The 20,785-nt window shown below is 41.9% G+C and overlaps 2 protein-coding genes across 3 annotated transcripts; one reads left to right on the plus strand and one right to left on the minus strand.

The window, feature by feature from the left end:
* Nucleotides 1–546: 546 nt before the first annotated feature.
* On the plus strand, nt 547–3,831 carry mcfd2 (multiple coagulation factor deficiency 2, ER cargo receptor complex subunit). 2 transcript variants are annotated; one of them, XM_084153165.1, is made up of 4 exons: nt 547–648; nt 1,165–1,348; nt 1,758–1,917; nt 2,033–3,831. In XM_084153165.1, the coding sequence occupies exons 2-4, from the start codon at nt 1,182–1,184 to the stop codon at nt 2,162–2,164; spliced, it is 459 nt and encodes a 152-aa protein (XP_084009291.1). In that variant the 5' UTR covers nt 547–648; nt 1,165–1,181; the 3' UTR covers nt 2,165–3,831. The 2 variants fall into 2 exon arrangements, with proteins under 2 accessions (XP_084009291.1, XP_084009290.1); XM_084153164.1 differs by having other exon boundaries at nt 562–648; nt 1,160–1,348.
* A 1,071-nt stretch (nt 3,832–4,902) lies between these two features.
* On the minus strand, nt 4,903–7,539 carry LOC311111037 (homeobox protein prophet of Pit-1-like; the record flags this gene model as incomplete). Its single annotated transcript, XM_084153733.1, has 3 exons — nt 4,903–6,133; nt 6,346–6,569; nt 7,446–7,539. The coding sequence occupies 3 exons, from the start codon at nt 7,537–7,539 to the stop codon at nt 5,735–5,737; spliced, it is 717 nt and encodes a 238-aa protein (XP_084009859.1). The 3' UTR covers nt 4,903–5,734.
* Nucleotides 7,540–20,785: the final 13,246 nt, after the last annotated feature.

Consider the following 20,785-nt stretch of genomic DNA (forward strand, 5'->3'; position numbering starts at 1 on the left):
AGTCGCTCTGGATAAGAGCGTCTGCTAAATGACAAAAATGTAAATTGCGCGTGCCTTTATTCGGGAGAAAGGGGCGGGGCAAACTATTATCTTAACGCCCATTTGTCAAAAATACAATACATGATTTAATATACCTTGACCTGGTGATAGAACACATTTTAGCTGCCATAGTTTCCCAGGACGGCTGCTAAATCGGTGTTTCACAAAAACATTGGAAAACGACAGCTCGAGTACTTGACTTGCTACACAGCAAACTAATGTTTAGGTCAAGTGCAGTACCTACGACTACAAACTATCACAGGACAATTTTGTATAGCTAATCCAACCTCAAATCTTCGGAAAATAGATTTGGTGGCTTCATTTTCCCTATGAAATGTTGACATTTGCTTGTCAGATGTTTTCACTTCTTAAATTCAACGAAACACACAGTTAACAATTACATTCACGTTCCTGTTTTGCACAGGTGTCTGGATTAGGCAATTGCACGCCTTCAAATCGCTGACGCAAAATGCCGATAGCCAATCAGAATTTAGCTGTCGTGTCCATGAGTTGAAAGGTGACTACGGCTCACAGCAATGCCCAAAAAGGGTGAAGAAAATACAAATAGTTAATTCACAAACGAACGGTTTCACGTCTGTTTGTCAGCTGGTGAGTATGAATTTGAATCATTCATATCGCTGAAGATCCATTATGGTGGTCTTGTTATCACCATATGAATGATCTTGCTAAACTAACTGATGGTCTTGAAAACCAACTAGGCGCAATTATAATTAACTTTAGCCAGCCATGTGTCTATCACCAGATTAGCTAGATTTCGTTCCAAACTGTACATAGAATAACATATCACTGAAAACAATGAGGCTATTATTGCCTGAAAATAATGCAATTCCATTTGATCAATCTTCTGATTCTTCTGCCATGTATGTGTTTCCAAAAGTTAACAAATGGGTTCATAGATGGACCACCTATTTCTAGTGAAAGCTCTTGCCATTCAGTGACGAGTGACACTGGCTGTTCTGTGCCTTCACCTTGCTTGCAATCATTGTTCATATTATTCAGCATTGATTAACTCATATTATTCAGCATTGATTAACGTTGTTGTTCAATTATGTCCCTTGCTCACTCTCACTCACTCTCTGTCTGTCTCTCTGTCTGTCAGTGTAGTTACTGTACATACCAGAATGGTGTTAAGAGTAAGTGGCAGGAGGAGCGTGGTGTGGGGCTGGCTACTCCTGGTGTCCTGCTTTCTGCTGTCTGTTTGTTCACATGAGCAGGCAGCCCAAGAACACCCACCGGAGAGTCACCGTCCTAACATGCACCTGGACAAGAACATGGTCCATGACAGAGAGTGAGTAAAGGGTCGTGTTCATAAGGATACACCGCTCCAAAATGCTTTGCAACAGAACAAAAGAAAACGTTTGTTATTAGACAAGTACAGATAGTACTTTACTTTTTCTCTCGGTTTCTGAGCATTTTCTACCATTCTGTGTCTAATGAACAGGCCACATGAATATGAATGGGTAAAACAATACACTTTTGTTTGCTATACTATTTTGTTTGCAATACTACCAAATTCTGTTTGCTTAAACTTGACGTCTGTCTGTCTGTCTGTCTGTCTGTCTGTCTGTCTGTCTGTCTGTCTGTCTGTCTGTCTGGCTAGCTAGCTAGCTCTATTCCAAGCTTTACCTACCATTTGGCAGACATTGTATGCATGGTTAATGCACTGAGCAGTGTCTCTCCTATGTCCTCTGTCTAAGACACATCATGGAGCATCTGGAAGGTGTGATTGACAAGCCGGAGTCGGATATGTCGCCGCAGGAGCTACAGTTACACTACTTTAAGATGCATGACTATGATGGCAACAACTTACTGGATGGGCTGGAGTTGGCCACAGCCATCACTCATGTGCACAAAGAGGTATGTGTGAAAGGAAAAACATAATATAAAAAATTATATTATCAGCCAATGATGCCACATACTGTATGCACTTTATTCATCTATACACGTGCATGTGTTTCCACATTTTCTGCAGGAAAGAGGAGAGGATAGTCAGCCTATGAAAGAGAAGGACCTCATAAGCCTTATAGATGATGTTCTGAGGGACAATGACAAAAACAACGACGGGTACATAGACTACGCCGAGTTTGCCAAGTCCCTGGAGTAGAGGAGAGATGCTGCCTAACTATTGGGGTCTGGCTCAGGGCACTGCACACAACCACACCACTTTCTCAACCACACCACTTTAATTTACCTGAGCCAGACCCCAGGTAAATGTCTCACGCTCTCTGTGGGGTTATCGCTATCCTTCATCCATCCATACAGCATATATACCAGAGGTGGGAAAACTATTTGGCTTGAGGGCCACATCGGGATTTTTGAAATTCAACGGAGGGCCACACAGATTTGATTTGACCGATTTGCTTGTCAAAATTTGTGGGCAAGATAAAGGGTAGTAATTTGAAAATATATAGGTCCATTATCATTTCCACATACTTTCTATCTAGTTTTAGACGTTCAAGTGTGGCCTGGAGTTTTTTATCCCCCCCCCCTCAAAAACAAAATTAAAATAAAAGGTTTTTACTTAAACCTCCTGTGGGCCGGATCGAATGGTTTGCCCACCGCTGATATATACAGTAGATTATTCAATTATTACTGTAATTATTACAAACTGCCAAATGTGTCTACTGTATGCTAACAACAAACTAGTTCAGTCATATTGGAATTAAATTCTTAAGAAGGTATTTACCTAAGCGCTGCTTTGCTGTATAGAATCTAGGATTATGGACCAAAGGTTTTGATATTTATGCATCCAATCAAGTTAGGCCATTAACGACAACTGCCTGTGGTCCTTAACTCTAAGAGTGACCTTTAGTATTACTGCACTATTCTTGTACTATTACTCATGGTGATAATGTTACAGGCTGGATGCAGGATACTGTACTAAAGAGTAAATGTGTGAGTGTGGGAATGGCAAAGCAGGTTTGAAGGATTTGTCTGAACACAGAAACAAGCCTTGAACAGGGCTGCTTTCAGTTGGAACAAAACGGAAGACAGTGTTTTGAAACGGAGGCGGTAATACATAGGTTAGTCCTACAAGTATGCTCATTCTTGTTTTCAAAACGCTTTCTCCCATTTGTTTGTACTGAATGTGACCCAGGTAACGTAAAAGCCACACTTGGTACAGGTCTGGTTCTGGTCAAACACAGGCAATCACAAATAATTTTTCTGCTGATCCACACATACATCCCTTACATAGTCTATTACCTACCTACCTGAACGCACAATTCCGCTTACAGCAGGACTGGTACTTGAGATTAACAGAATCTGAATTTCATACAAGAGATGTTGTGCTGCACATTGTGATTTCTTCATCACTGGATTCACTTGACGTATAGCACAGTGAGACCTCTGGGTGATAGCAATACTCAAGGGTTAACTTAATTTTACAGATGTGTTATAAGTAGAATGCAGGGTTATGTTGCTATAAATGTTAGCGGCCTATTGAAGTGATGATGTTATGTGTAGGTACACTACACTTGATTCTTTCCAAATTAGCTGCATTGCTGTCAAACAGTTACAGATCATTAGGTTACCAGGTCTTTATGCTATAAGGCACAGGACAATATTCAAACCATTTATAATATTTCTAAATGTATACTGAAACTTTATTTGTTACAAAATAGTTCTAATTTTATCATTCAGTGATGGTTGTTCAGTGAATACAGGTTATTTGAATAGAAATGTGTTATTAAAAGCTATAAAATGACAGATTAGTAGACACATGCAACTGTGTTGTCTTTGTAATATGCTGTAATAAACAAATATATTGTCTTCTCTGTTTATGTAGTTTTATGTTGAATATGTCTCAAAGTGGCATTCACATACTGTAGCCTTTTGGAGTGCATGTTAGTGCAGCTCTGTCTGAGGTGTAGGTTATGTTTGATTATGATAATTAGCAGATACCCATAGACTTCCAGTCATTGCGCTAGCGCTAGTTAGCAACTTCCTTCAAACCTCACGCAGAGATAAAAATGGTATCCACGAGTTCATCTGATTCTGGGGAAGTAGATAAAGGGCATCATTACCAAAATCCCGAAGTACCCTTTAAGTCAAAACTGTAACTCGGCCACTCAGGAACATACTCTGTCTCCTTGATAAGCAACTCCAGTGTAGATTTGGCATTGCATTTTAGGTTATTGTGCTGCTGAAAGGTGAATTCATCTCTCAGTGTCTGGTGGAAAGCAGACAGAACCAGGTTTTCCTCTAGGATTTTGACTGTGCTTAGCTCAATTCCATGTATTTTTTATTCTGAAAAACTCTACAGCCCTTAACGATTACAAGCATACCCATAACATGAAGCAGCCACCACTATGCTTGAAAATATGGAGAGTGGTACTCCAAACATAACACTTTGTATTCAGGACAAAAAGTTAATTGCTTTGCCACATTTTTTGCAGTATTACTTTTGTGGCTTGTTGTGAGAAGAATGCATGTTTTGGAATATTTGTTATGCTGTACAGGCTTCCTTCCTTTTACTCTTTCAATTGGGTTAGTATTGTGGAGTAACTACAATGTTGTTGATCCATCCTTCGTTTTCTCCTATCACAGCAATTAAACTGTAACAATTCTAAAGTCACCACTGGCCTCATGGTAAAATCCCTGAGTGGTTTCCTTCCTCTCCGGCAACTGAGTTAGGAAGGACGCCTGTATCTTTGTAGAGATGGGGTGTATTGATACACCATCCAAAGTGTAATTAATAACTTGACCATGCTCTTTGCAAGGCATTAGAAAACCTCTCTGGTCTTTGTGGTTGAATCTGTGTTTGAAATGCACTGCTTGACTGAGAGACCTTACAGATAATTGTATGTGTGGGGTAAAGAGATTAGGTAGTCATTAAAAAATCATGTTAAACACTGTTATTACACACAGAGTGAGTACATGCAACTCATTATGTGACTTGTTAAGCGCATTCTTACTCCTGAACTTATTTAGGCTTGCTATAACAAAGAGGTTGAATACTTGTTGACTCAAAACATTTCAGCTTTTCATTTTGAACTAATTTGTAAACATTTCTAAAAACATAATTCCACTTTGACATTATGGGGTATTGTGTGTAGGCCAGTGACAAAAAATCTACATTTTATTCATTCCAAATTCAGGCTGTAACACAACAACATTTGTTAAAAGTCAAGGGGTGTGAATACTTTCAGCCAGTAGATTTGAAGGCACTGTACGAAATGGATGACGTTGTACACAATTGTTCACAATTTCCAGGGACCCTTTTTGACTTCTGAGCGCTACTTTCAAATCTACTGGTTGAAATTATACAAAAACTTTCTAGCATCACTTCAACATAAACAAACAAATCACTCCCAATACACACTACTTATACAAAAGGCATTGTTAGGAGAAAGCTGTATCGTGTATATTTCAGACAATCTATATGGGTAATTCAAGATTACCCACAAATGTCTTTCTCTCAGTTAGGCTACCCTGAACTTTCAATCTGCTTGTCACAGAAAACATGCAATGTCAGGTATTCAAGGGGTGAAAGAGTTAAGTCGTTCTCACTATTCTCTATATACTTAATGTTCTTTAGTTGCTAGCTATCACTGCATAGATACACAAATATGTATTATGTAATCTAATCTAAGGTGCAATGAATAACTGTTAGTTCTTCGAAACACAGCCTATCAGAGCTTGTCTACCTCTCGACATAGAAGTTGCCCTTTCTTTAGTTCCAGTGAGAGCCAGGGTCTAGAGCAGGCATGGAAGTCAGGGAGAACACAGGTGTGGCCAGGTTGCTGGGTGGGGCTCCAATGTTCTGTAGCGGGCTGTACCACTCCTCGTGCTGGCGGGAGGGTTGTGGCTGTGGTGGGACTGTGGGGCAGGGACACTGGCTGGCTGAGCCTGGGTGGTGGGAGTGGGAGTAACCACCTGAGGGCAGCATAGAGGGGAACCGGGGGATATGGTGAGCCAGGGAGTGAGGGTAGTACTGACGGATCAACCCTGTGGACTGAACACACATGCTGCCCAACAGTGCCCCGTGCCCTGGCATCATGCCCATTGGCAAGACCTTCTGAGACGCACGCTCCTGCCTGCGGTATTTGGCACGGCGATTTTGGAACCATACCTGTCAAATACAATACGAAATCAGTCTTAACTGGGTTGAATTTGAGATTTAACCATTTTATAGGATAATGGATAATAAGTATGTCATGGCCTTTCATTTGTAAATGAAAACTGTTTGAGTTAGACATCGCAAGTATTATCAACTTTTACCCCGAGGATAAAACAAATTAACGAAATCCCTGTGGACTGATAAATAGGACTAGGCGCACTGACCTGTATGCGTGCCTCGTTGAGTTTGGTGAGCCGCGCTAGTTCCTCACGGCAGTAGATGTCGGGGTAGTGGTTCTGTCCAAACGCGATCTCCAGCTGGTCCAGCTGCTTGTGACTGAAGGTGGTGCGATGGCGCCTGCGCGCTGGGGATGGGTAGGCTCTCGCACGCCTACTGAGGCCTAGGGCCATACTGTCAAATGGGCCATTTCTGGCTGGGCTGCCCACATCTGTAGGCGGGATAACGATAGGTTGAGTGGGTGAGGACTTTGAATTGATGCTGCAAAGGCATTCACTCTGCCTTTAATTAAACAGTAAATGATGGCTGAGTTTCTTGATTATACTCTCTAGTGCACGTTTCATGAGGTAGGCTGGTCAGGCCTATAGGCCTACTTGTGTTTCACTTTCACCACATAGGAAGTCGCCCAAATTTGTAAGGACACATTTCACTGATGAATGTTCTTTAAAAAATACGGATTACATGACTTTATCTTTCCCATCAACCTCGAGCAACCTAATAGCCACGAGGCTTTGCTGACCAAATTCAATCTCGTGAGAAAGAGATACCAGAGACATGGGGATTTGAACAAGATTAAGTTAACAATAGCTAACAGTGACTAATTTGGAAAATTGGTTGACATGGTTGACTGGCTGTTCACATTACGCTGGATGGCGAACAACCAGAATGAACAGGGAACTGGCCAAAATAGTATTTTATTTCTTACATTTTTGTTTGTTATTCTTTCTCAATCATTTTCATCAAAGTCTAGAAATGTTAAGGACTTACAGTTTTCAGTCCATTTTCATATAAAATATTAAATGAAAACAACGCTTATCAACCACATTTACATTTAAGTCATTTAGCAGACGCTCTTATCCAGAGCGACTTACAAATTGGTGCATTCAATTTAGGATAGCCAGTGGGACAACCACATCTTGATCACAGTAAGTACACTTCCTGTACTACAGCATCAATTCATGATATTTACATTTAGTTCATGCAGATATAAATGAACCATGTATAATTTGTTATTAATAACGTAACTTCATCATACAATTCTGACTGATACAATAGAATTTTGACATAAAAATTTTTTTTGACTGACCTGCGCTGGAGCTGACGGTGGTAATATCAGAGTACATCTCTGCACACTGCTGCTGACTCTTGACACCATCCACGGGTGACTTAACCTGGGCCATCTTCACAGGTGTGGTCTGGGATGCTACAGTCAGGAACGCTAGGCATACATTGAGCTAGCTACCTGTTGCTTTTCCCACCGTGTCTAGCCGTGACAAAACATGCCATTCCCACCCACCTCTACATTTACCTGGCTATGGCTTTACTCAAGAATCTTCTCAGGTCACGTAAGGTCACAAAAGGTCATGGGCTACAGAATTTACTCAAGGGAGACTGAAAGTGGCAAAATCCTCACTGAGTCACAATAATTCAAGCATTATGCTTATCTATGGCATTGATTCCATTGAAAATGTCTATCCTGTATCCTAATTTATCATGCTTATTCTTGATATAAAATCAAACATTATACCATAGTCTACCTTGGATTTCAAAAAAGGATGTGTGCATTCATTCACTTTACAATATTACTGAAGTGCAAGTAGGACATATAAAACATAAACTGATTGACATTTGCTGAGTGAAATTGCAATTGTGCCTATGTCCACTAGGAGGCGACACAACCTTCAGCGTCTGTCCTTGAGAGTGTGCTGGGGAGACTGTGTTCTTTCGTACAGATTAGTCTCCCTCCCCAGCACACTCTCATGCCCTCTTTCATCCTGATTTATTAGGCTGTAGGAAAAAAATCACAGTTGGAGTACTTACTGCTCTGTAAGAATGTCACCCCCTCTCATTTCATAGCTACGTCTCTTTCTTTCTTTCTTTCTTTCTTTCTTTCTTTCTTTCTTTCTTTCTTTCTTTCTTTCTTTCTTTCTTTCTTTCTTTCTTTCTTTCTTTCTTTCAACATGTTATCTCAACTGACCATACTCCCTTCCTTTCGTTTTATTTGGTTAAACTCAAATGTTTTCTAATGGGAATTGAGCTGGTATGACAGTGTTGGCAGTCATTCTCATGATGCTAAACTCAGCGTAGGCTAGTGCAGAAGAATGGCCTTTTCACACGAGCGGACACTGGGCAGAGTCCCAAATATACCTAAGTTATGACAGGAGAGCATGTAGGCAGATTCAGCAACTCTTAGTGGACATGCAATGCAATGTCAATTTAACCTCACTGAAAAAATACCCTGTGAGGTTTTATACACTGCTGATGATACCCGGATTATGAAACCCACTGACTACCTGATCAGCTTTCACATGGAAAAGCTCTTGTTGAATTGCCCAAAAAATACATGTTAGATTGAATACGCATTTAGATCTAGTCTTGCCAAAGTCCCTTTCCTTGTTCAAATGTCTCTTTACGTAAACATGCCTAATTTGATTCCTTGTGATATGTTGTCTCTGAGGGCATAGTGATGGCTGAGCCTCCTCTCACCATCACGTCATGTCTGTGCCAACTCCTCTACAGATCCCACATTCATCTCTCCTGTTCCCAACAACTGGCCTAAACAACTGATTCAGCCAGAAATCCCAGCACACTCAATTTGTCTATCTATGTGTACGTGCACATGCTTCTATCTATCTGTCGGCCAGCCTGCCTCCCTCCCTGTCTGTCCTTCCAATTTTTTATGGGGAAGTACTAGTATTATTGTAACATTATCTATTTGTCTTTGTGATACCTATTTAAAGATTGTGAGATGGTCATGCTAAATAGGTTGTGACTGGGTGCACAGGTCAGCTGGTGTGATGTGTCTTGTGGTGCCTCTCAGGGTCTGGGCAGCTGAACTTTCTTCACCAGTGGTGTAAAGTACTTAAGTAAAAATACTTTAAAGTACTACTTAAGTAGTTTTTTGGGGTATCTGTATTTTACTATTTATATGTTTGCCAACTTTTACTTTTACTTGACTACATTCCTAAAGAAAATTATGTACTTTTTACTCCATACATTTTCCCTGACACCCAAAAGTACTCGTTACATTTTGACAGGAAAATTGTCAAATTCACACACTTATCAAGAGAACATCCCTGGTCATCCCTACTGCCTCTGATCTGGCGGACTCACTAAACACATTTGTAAATTATTGTGTTGGAGTGTGCCCCTGGCTATGCGTCAATAAAAAATAACATCATAATCGTGCCATCTGGTTTGCTTAATATAAGGAATTGGAAATGGTTTATACTTTTACTTTTACTTTTGATACTTAAGTATATTTAAAACCAAATACTTTTAGACTTTTACTCAAGTAGTATTTTACTGGGTGACTTTCACTTTTACTTGAGTCATTTTCTATTAAGGTATCTTTGCTTTTACTCAAGTATGACAATTGAGTACTTTTTCCACCACTGGTCTTCACCCACAGTGCAAAGTGGCCACAATACCCCAAGGCACTCTGGGAATTTCCAATAAATTGTGGAATCCTGAGTTGGACCCAGATACCACTGGGACGAGGAGATGAAGCTCTGGACCAAACCCACAAGACCTCTACCTGCTCGGGTCAAACACACACACATACACATGCTGGTGCACATGCTGAAACAAATATACACTGGCACACATGTTCACACAGAAGATACACACACATGTATACACAACCAGGCTGTTTTGTGGTTGTCCAGTATGTACTCACAGAGGTAATTCTTTCCTCACAGTTTCCTGGGACTGAACTGGGGGTGACCTGGCTGGCAGAATCGCAGCCCCGATGGAAGGAATGTAACCCAACTCCCCCCTATCCTGCCTGCTCTTGTGTGCGTGCATGCGCGCGTGTGTACCCATATGTGTGTGCATGCCCGTGTAGGTGTGTGTGTGTTTGCATGGCCGGCCCTAGCCTTTTGGGGGCCCTAAGCGAGATTTAGTTGGGGAGCCCCCCCACCTCGCGGGCTGCATGCCCGGTCGATATTCGGCCATGATTACTACAAGTTTAGATAGCTGGCTAGACTAACTACTAATCAAATAATTGTTAGCTGACATGGCTAATTGAGTGACTGTCATTACTGTATATGTGAGGGAGAAGAGAAAGAGAAAGCAAAGCAAAGAGAGAGAACACTCCACTACAGTGTTATGCATATTCATCTTTTAACAGCATATTGCTGTTGTTAACATTCATTCAATAGTTTATAAAGCCATCTTTGTCTTTTCTCACCCATGGTGTCAATGGGGACTCAAAGTCTTCTGGGGCTCTCTGGTGGGTTACAGGTCACATAGTCACATTGTTGAGGGGTCATTCTTAACCCAGATCCCCAGTGGTGGTTTACTTTACACATCCCACTGGACACAGACGTCAGTTCAATGTCTAGTTTTGATTTACATTTGATTGAGTTGTCAACTAATGTGAATAAAAAATATAAAAAATCCCATGTAATTGTATTTAGGTTCAAAGTTGGGTGAAAAAAAGACTAAATTCCCTTATGTTGAGGACTTTTTGCAAATCCAATCAATTTTCCAGGTTGATTCAACATCGTCACATAGATTTTCTGCGTTGAAATTAGGTGTAACAACGTTGATTCAACCAGTTTTTGCCCAGTGGGATAGGCCTACTAGGCCAGGAGGTTTCAAAACATTCTTTCTCAGGGACCCCTGCCCAGGCAAATTGGCGACCCATCATATGTTAGCAACAAAATAAAATCACATCTTGTCTTATCATCAGGTGAATGATAATGGCATGTGGAAATAACCAACATTTTAAAATGAATAGATTTGGTAGACAATTTCATTATTTTGTGCACATTTTTCTATTGAGAGAACATTTAGCCGTTTTGAAGATAATTTCCAGCAATTCTACACAGTTTGGCATGGCGTTTTAAAGCTAATGTCCTGCAATGTATTTTTCCATGGATAATGCTGTGTTCCTCTGCTCAAACATTATAACAAAATCAATTTTTTATTTTTTCTCCCTGACTGTCTACATTTTATTTGATTGTTACTTCTCAAAGATGGTATTATTTAAACATATATAGTTCAATATATTTTCTGCATGCTGGTTTTGGTCGTTAAATTAACACTGAAACTTTTTTTCAACCTGAAAATTACCACTTAGATGGCCCACTTAAGAATTTTCTATAGCCTACAGAAAAACCCCTGTAATTAGCTCCAAATTACTGTAATTTCCTCCATATTAAAGGGATAGTTGGAGATTTTAGCAATGAAGCCCTTTATCTACTTCCCCAGAGTCGGATGAACATGCTAACTGTTCCTGTAGACTTCCAGTCATTGCGCTAACGCTATTTAGCATTGATGCAGAGACATAAAAATGCTAACATTTTGTGGATCCCCTGCAGTACCTCTAGGTGCCGAAGACCCCAGTTTGAAAACCCCTGCACTAGGCCTAACTAGCAGATACCATGGTTATGAACTCAAACAATTAGTGCTCTCTCTGTTAAAGGGGAAGTTCACCCCAAAACACTTTTGGGCCCTTTATAACACATGCCTGGCTGTTTGTCAGTACCCCAGACAGTTTTTAGGCCCATTGTTTGATTATTTAGATTCCTGTATTTTTATATATAAATGCTGAATTTCCTAAATTACCTAAAATGCATAAAAAACGATCTGTATTTGAAGTTACATAAACAACAATTGGTGTCTCGGCATTAAATTGCCAAATAAATGTGTTGTTTAATGTAAAAAGTATAAAAAACAAAGACATACTTTGTGCTAGCGCAAAGGTCTTCCACATAGTCTGTAATCCGGTAGATACTCTTCTTCGTGGTTCTAAAATGGATAATTACAGGAGGCGGGACGAAGGAGGCTACCACTACCACTACCCCAGCCACCAGCTCTGCACCCTCCGCTGCAACTTGCCCATGCCCTCCCCCGCTTCTCCTTCACACAAATTCAGACAGCTGATGTTCTGAAAGAGCTGCAAAATCTGGACCCCTACAAATCATCTGGGCTAGACAATCTGGACCCTTTCTTTCTAAAAATAGCCGGCGAAATTGTCGCAACCCCTATTACTAGCCTGTTCAACCTCTCTTTCGTAACGTCTGAGATCCCCAGAGATTGGAAAGCTGCCGCGGTCATCCCCCTCTTCAAAGGGGGTGAAGCTCTAGATCCAAACTGTTACAGACCTATACAGTGGGAAGAACAAGTATTTGATACACTGTCAATTTTGCAGGTTTTCCTACTTACAAAGCATGTAGAGGTCTGTAATTTTTAACATAGGTACACTTCAACTGTGAGAGACGGAATCTAAAACAAACATCCAGAAAATCACATTGTATGATTTTTAAGTAATTAATTTGCATTTTATTGCATGACATAAGTATTTGATACATCAGAAAAGCAGAACTTCATATTTGGTACAGAAACCTTTGTTTGCAATTACAGAGATCATACGTTTCCTGTAGGTCTTGACCAGGTTTGCACACACTGCAGCAGGGATTTTGGCCCACTCCTACATACAGACCTTCTCCAGATCCTTCAGGTTTAGGGGCTGTCGCTGGGCAATACAGACTTTCAGCTCCCTCCAAAGATTTTCTATTGGGTTCAGGTCTGGAGACTGGCTAGGCCACTCCAGGACCTTGAGATGCTTCTTACGGAGCCACTCCTTAGTTGCCCTGGCTGTGTGTTTCGGGTCGTTGTCATGCTGGAAGACCCAGCCACGACCCATCTTCAATGCTCTTACTGAGGGAAGGAGGTTGTTGGCCAAGATCTTGCGATACATGGCCCCATCCATCCTCCCCTCAATACGGTGCAGTCGTCCTGTCCCCTTTGCAGAAAAGCATCCCCAAAGAATGATGTTTCCACCTCCATGCTTCACGGTTGGGATGGTGTTCTTGGGGTTGTACTCATCCTTCTTCTTCCTCCAAACACGGCGAGTGGAGTTTAGACCAAAAAGCTATATTTTTGTCTCATCAGACCACATGACTTTCTCCCATTCCTCCTCTGGATCATCCAGATGGTCATTGGCAAACTTCAGACGGGCCTGGACATGCGCTGGCTTGAGCAGGGGGACCTTGCGTGCGCTGCAGGATATTAATCCATGACGGCGTAGTGTGTTACTAATGGTTTTCTTTGAGACTGTGGTCCCAGCTCTCTTCAGGTCATTGACCAGGTCCTGCCGTGTAGTTCTGGGCTGATCCCTCACCTTCCTCATGATCATTGATGCCCCACGAGGTGAGATCTTGCATGTAGCCTCAGACCGAGGGTGATTGATCGTCATCTTGAACTTCTTCCATTTTCTAATAATTGCGCCAACAGTTGTTGCCTTCTCACCAAGCTGCTTGCCTATTGTCCTGTAGCCCATCCCAGCCTTGTGCAGGTCTACAATTTTATCCCTGATGTCCTTACACAGCTCTCTGGTCTTGGCCATTGTGGAGAGGTTGGAGTCTGTTTGATTGAGTGTGTGGACAGGTGTCTTTTATACAGGTAACGAGTTCAAACAGGTGCAGTTAATACAGGTAATGAGTGGAGAACAGGAGGACTTCTTAAAGAAAAACTAACAGGTCTGTGAGAGCCAGAATTCTTACTGGTTGGTAGGTGATCAAATACTTATGTCATGCAATAAAATGCTAATTAATTACTTAAAAATCATACAATGTGATTTTCTGGATTTTTGTTTTAGATTCCGTCTCTCACAGTTGTAGTGTACCTATGATACAATTTACAGACCTCTACATGCTTTGTAAGTAGGAAAAAGTAGGCAAAATCGGCAGTGTATCAAATACTTGTTCTCCCCACTGTATCCATCCTGCCCTGCCTTTCGAAAGTTTTTGAAAGCCAAGTTAACAAACAGATCACCGACCATTTCGAATCCCACCGTACATTCTCCGCTACGCAATCCGGTTTCCGAGCTGGTCATGGGTGCACCTCAGCCACGCTCAAGGTCCTAAACGATATTATAACCGCGATCGATAATAGACAGTACTGTGCAGCCGTCTTCATCGACCTGGCCAAGGCTTTCGACTCTGTCAACCACTGCATTCTTATTTGCAGACTAAATAGCCTTGGTTTCTCAAATGACTGCCTCGCCTGGTTCACCAACTACTTCTCAGATATAGTTCAATGTGTCAAATTGGAGGGCCTGTTGTCTGGACCTATGGCAGTTTCTATGGGGGTGCCACAGGGTTCAATTCTTGAGCCGATTCTTTTCTCTGTGTATATCAATTATGTCGCTCTTGCTGCTGGTGACTCTCAGATCCACCTCTACGCAGACGACACCATTTTGAATACATCTGGCCCTTCATTGGACACTGTGTTAACAAACCTCCAAACGAGCTTCAATGCCATACAACACTCCTTCCGTAGCCTCCAACTGCTCTTAAACACTAGTAAAACTAAATGCATGCTCTTCAATCGAACACTGCTGGCACCCGCCCACCCGACTAGAATCACTACTCTCGACGGGTCTGACCTAGAGTATGTGGACAACTACAAATACCTAGGTGTCTGGTTAGACTGTAAACTCTCCTTCCAGACTCACATTAGGCAATCGGCTTCCTATTTCGCAACAAAGCCTCCTTCACTCATGCTGCCAAACGTGCCCTCGTAAAACTGACTATCCTACCGATCCTTGACTTTGGCGATGTCATTTACAAAATAGCCTCCAACACTCTACTCAGCAAATTGGATGTAGTCTATCACAGTGCCATCCGTTTTGACACCAAAGCCCCATATACTACCCACCACTGTGACCTGTACGCTCTTGTTGGCTGGTCCTCACTACATATTCGTCGCCAAACCCACTGGCTCCAGGCCATCTATAAATCACTGCTAGGCAAATCTCCGCCTTATCTCAGCTCATTGGTCACCATAGCAACACCCACCCGTAGATTGCGCTCCAGCAGGTATATCTCACTGGTCATCCCCAAAGCCAACACCTCCTTTGGCCGCCATTCCTTCCAGTTCTCTGCTGCCAATGACTGGAACGAACTGCAAAAATCTCTGAAGCTGGAGACTCTTATCTCCCTCACTAACTTTAAGCATCAGAGCACCTTACCGATCACTGCACTTGTACACAGCCCATCTGAAATTAGCCCACTCAACTACCTCATCCACATATTACATTTTAATCATTTAGCAGACGCTCTTATCCAGAGCGACTTACATTTAGTGCATACATTTTTTTTTCTTCATACTGGCCCCCCGTGGGAATCGAACCCACAACCCTGGCGTTACAAACGCCATGCTCTACCCACTGAGCTACATCCCTGCCGGCCATTCCCTCCCCTACCCTGGACGACACTGGGCCAATTGTGCGCCGCCCATGGGTCTCCCGGTCGCGGCCGGCTACAACAGAGCCTGGATTCGAACCAGGATCTCTAGTGGCACAGCTAGCACTGCGATGCAGTGTCTTAGACCACTGCACCACTCGGTGACCACATTGTTATTTATTTTGCTCATTTGCACACCAGGATCTCTATTTGCACATCATCTATTGCACATCTATCATTCCAGTGTTAATACTAATTGTAATTATTTTGCACCATAGCCTATTTATTGCCTTACCTCCATAACTTGCTACATTTGCACACACTGTATATATATTTTCTGTGGTATTTTTGACTTTATGTTTTGTTTTACCCCATATGTAACTCTGTGTTGTTGTTTTTTATCGCACTGCTTTGCTTTATCTTGGCCAGGTCGCAGTTGTAAATGAGAACTTGTTCTCAACTGGCTTACCTGGTTAAATAAAGGTGAAATAAAAATAAATAAAAATACTATTGGTCTTCAAGAAAGGAAATCAGAATGAAAAGAAGTAGTAAACAGATAAGATTTACTTGGGTCCCAGCCCATGTGGGTTTGAGGAGGGGAACGAGGCAGTAAATGAACAGGCTAAACAAGCACTTAGTAGTGGGGATGTTGATGTTGAAGTTTCAATGAGCAAGGCAGAGGCAAAAAGACTGATATATACAGTGATGGTGCAGAGCTGGCAGGAGCAGTGGAATAGAGATAATAAAGGAAGGCATTTATTTCAAGTACAGAGGAAAGTCGGGGAGGGGAGGACGGCAGGAAGGGACAGAAGAGAGGAGGCTATTTTTACAAGATTAAGGGTGGGACACAGCCAGTTGAATAAGACATTACATGTGATAGGAAAGCATCCAACAGGAAAGTGTGATTATTGTCAGGAAACAGAGACTGTGGAGCATGTATTGCTACAGTGTGGGCAGTATCAGAGGGAAAGAGAGAGGATGAGATCTAGTATAAGGGAGAAGGGGATACAGGAAATTAGTTTAAAGAGTATATTGAGTAGAATGTCATTAAATACCGTCTCAAATATTTTGTTTTCTTTTTTAAGAACAACGGGGCTGGCAGGTAGGATTTCGTTTCTCCCTGTCTCTGGCCTACACTCCAGTACAGTAGGTGGCGGTAATGCACCATAACGTTGGATGCCAACCGCCGATAAACCCCACTGAAGAAGAAGAAGAACGAAAGGAAGTAAACAAAGAGTTGGTAGTTAGCGGTTAGTAATCTCTGAAGTAAAGTAAACTAAGGCGAATAACGTTAGTAGTCGAGTAACTGTTAGCTGAGTGACGCTGGAAAAAATGAAGTGCATTGTACCCGGGTGCAATAATGTTCCGGTCAGATAGAAATACACTACACATTTCCACTCTTTTCCTGACCGCGATGGAGCTTTGTGTCATGCAGGCCATCCGACATCCTGCTTATGGTGTCGATACAATAATATAATATGCAATTTAGCAGACGCTTTTATCCAAAGCAACTTACAGTCATGCGTGCATACATTTTTACGTATGGGGGGTCGCGGGGATCGAACCTTCTACCCTGGCGTTACAAGCGCCATGCTCTACCAATTGAGCTACAGATACGACGCCTGAAGTCAATCATCAGCTGCGGTTGACCGTGTCCAGTGATCACTTTGTGTCACCGACTACAATGGGGACTGGTTGAAACCGGGTTCAGTTCCCACCGTCTTTCCACCGTGGACAGGAAAGCTCCAACCATTCAAGGTACATTATGTTGCTAGCTAGCTAAGTTGCTAACACCTGTAGCTAGTCACCACAAAGTAATTGATAACCTTATTTGTTTGCCATTCGCCCTGAACTAGTTTGTGGTGTTTTTAGCTTAGCTACTACTGTAACGGTAACGTTATCTTGTCCTACTGACTGTTTTGTGATGCAATTTCCTTTTTCATTATAATGTTACTGATAAGAAAGTGTATTATTTTCTACAAGGCATCACAGTTTTCTGTAGTGCTATTGATTGCATACTTGCCCTAGTTAAGGTCCATGAGTAGGACACAGCCCCCAGCCAGAGCCATATAGATAAATATATGGCTCTGGCCCTAGCTGGTGCATGAGTTTTAATGACAACAAACTAGCCCAACCTTTACATTATTTTAATTAAAACATTTAGAATATCAGCTCATGCCCTGAATTGACATGTAATGACTGTTTTATACCAGCAAACATCACCAATCACTCTTTCTCTTTATACCTGCCTGCAATGAACCATACTGTCTCGGATTTAATCTTTGTTTAATTTCTCACATCTTCTGTCTTTGTATCCTTTTAACACTATTTTCAAAGAGGGGACCCAGTGTTCCTCCTCTAATGCCTCCAAAATATGTTCAGGAGGATGCAAGGAAAGACTAATTAGGACTAATTCTATTTTTTGTTTTGTTATTCTGTTACACATCTTTCAGGATACCCGAGAAGTATTCCAAACAGGCCAGAGAAGGGTGTCTGAACAGAAGACATTCAACTTCAGAACCCGATTGGTCGAGCAGGCTGTCAAGCGGCAGGAAGATAAACAGATCATACACAAAGACCCAGACTTCAAAGTTGACACACCAGACCTACCTCCCAACATCGCCCCGGTTGAAAAACCAACCAAGGAGGAGCTGGTGGCAAAACTTTTCAGCCTAACTTTGCCACTAACTTTAGCTAGCCTAATGATGGCCATTTGAGTGGTCAACTCATGGGTACACTTGCAATGGCTGCCTGGTTGTTGTATTTGTCATATGCTTCTTAAACAACAGGTGGAGACTAACAGTGAAATGCTTACTTACATGCCCCTCCCAACAATGCAGAGAGAGAAAATAGAAAAGTAATAATAAATACACAATGAGTAACGATAACTTGCCTATATACACGGGGTACCAGTACCGAGTCCATGTGCATGTGCATGTGCAGGGGTACGAGGTAATTGAGGTAGAAATGTACATATAACTAGGAATAAAGTGACAGATAATAAACAGTAACAGCAGTGTATGTGATGAGTCAAAAAAGCTGGTGCCAAAGGGTAGTCCGGGTAGCTATTTTGTTAACTATTTAACAGTCTTATGGCTTGAAGCTGTTCAGGGTCCTGTTGGTTCCAGACTTGGTGCATTGATACCGCTTGCTGTGCGTAATGCAATCATTTCCATGGTAATGTAGAATGTTCATTCAAATGATGCAGCTTTTTTGTCATGTCAGTTGGGTTGAGTCAACAAATCACAGCACAGATTGATGGGTACACTTCCAGCTTTTACTTTAATTTACTTGCAATGGCCGGCAGTCCACCCATTATGCCATCATTGTCTTGAATGGGAACACCCGTTCTATTCAATGAGGGAATTAGATTAATCTGGCCCGGGCGCCCAGGTAGGTGTGTTTTGCACCGGGTGTTTTCCAGGCATGAGCCAGCACATGGAGTAATGAGTAGGATTCTGTGGGAAGATCTGAAATGCATACTGCTCACGTCCTCATCTCCTTCTCAAAACACCTTGGCTGAAAGGACCGCTGGCTTTCTCATCCAATGTGTTATGAGAAGGAGAGAGGACGCAAAGGGTATGCAATTGGGATCTTCCCTGTGTTTTACATGACTAGTTTGTGGTGTGTTCTCAAACCTTGTAGCTAGAGAGCTACATTTTTTTACATTTTAGTTATTTAGCAGACACTCTTATCCAGAGCAACTTACAGTTAGTGAGCGCATACATTTTTCATACTGGTCCCCCATGGGAATTGAACCCACAACCCTGGCGTTGCAAGCGCCATGCTCTACCAACTGAGCTACCGTCCTGTAGGTTTTTAATCCAACCCAATGCTAATCAAGCTCACCTGTTGGAGTGAAAACCTACAAGACGGTTGCTCTCCAGGAATATGTTTGTAAATCCCTGGTCTAACTAATGTTGAGTGACAGTGTGAATGGCATAGTAGCTGTGTAATTGTTTTATAATAACATTAAATTGTTTATTTAAAAAAAAATGAACTACAGTGTTATTTCCTGAAATTGTTATTCGTATAAGACGCTATGAGCCTCCTCAACTTCCTGGAATCCAATGTAGATGCTGTTGGGGTCAGGGTTGTTAGATGTAATTGCTGCCACCACAGAGGCTGGGAGTACCAGTCGTTGGTCTCAACCTAGATGTTCTCCCCTCAGCTTCCACTCCAGGGTGAGCCGATAAGAGACCAGTCTGTATTGTCTAGAGAGACATAAAATAAATACATGACAATGTTATATACAACAACCAAGAAAATAAATGGGCCTAGGCCTATACACCATAATATATAACAGGCTCAGGGGTCATTAAGCATATTCATTTATAAGCCATATTGATGATGGCACAATACATTTATATTTAGGTAATTTAGCAGACGCTCTTATCCAGAGTGACTAACAGGAGCAGTTAGGATTACGGGCTCATGGGCACATACACAGATTGTTCACCTGTCGCGCATCAACTCGTTCTAGACACTGTTTACCTAGCCAGCATGTCATCATTGTCAGACAAACTTGAAGGGGACTACAGTAGCCAGTTACGTGATGGGGTGTAGGCAGGTTACTCGAAAATACAGTTGGATGGGTGTCATTAGGTTGGCTATTTAGTCCCTACTCGCGGCTCGCATTAATCTACTTCCTGGATTTCAATACGAAAAGAACAAAATACATTGGTAAAAATGTGCTGAGAAAGTCATTACAAACACTATTGCAGTCATGGATGGTCAGAACGGTGTGTTTGGGAGGTATTAATTATGGACTTTAACATTGCGTGGCGTTTCTATGGGGAAGGTGGGGGTAGAATCAGCATATTACCTACATCTAAATACTCAAACAATGGACCTAAAAACTGTCTGGGGTACTGACAAACGACCAGGCAAGTGTTATAAAGGGCCCAGAAGTGTTTTTGGGTGAACTTCCCCTTTAAGTTTGCATGAACATTTGATACTGGGTGGCATGGCCCAGTGAAAATGACCCCCCAGTGCAGAACATATTACTATTATTGGGCTGTCTGGTGTACTGGTGTATTACTCCCACATAACATTTAACTGGGGGCAGTAGGGGCCATGTGTACAGACAGACAGGCAGGCAGGCAGAAAGACAGGCAGACAGACAGAGCCCTACACTATGGTCTGGTTCAGAAACATCCCATATCCCCTACCGCCTAGGCACTTCTTGTATAGATCTGAAATTATTGGATATGTATATGCAATAGCCTAT

The sequence above is a fragment of the Coregonus lavaretus genome, assembly GCF_964263955.1.
Source record: "Coregonus lavaretus genome assembly, chromosome: 36".
Taxonomy (NCBI): domain Eukaryota; kingdom Metazoa; phylum Chordata; class Actinopteri; order Salmoniformes; family Salmonidae; genus Coregonus; species Coregonus lavaretus.

Bases quoted from the DNA above. Each gene is read 5' to 3' on its own strand.
- mcfd2 (XM_084153165.1), top strand. From the start codon at position 1,182: ATGGTGTTAAGAGTAAGTGGCAGGAGGAGCGTGGTGTGGGGCTGGCTA. The intron at 1,349-1,757 runs GTGAGTAAAGGG...CCTCTGTCTAAG, and splicing joins AACATGGTCCATGACAGAGA to ACACATCATGGAGCATCTGG. The intron at 1,918-2,032 runs GTATGTGTGAAA...CATTTTCTGCAG, and splicing joins TCACTCATGTGCACAAAGAG to GAAAGAGGAGAGGATAGTCA.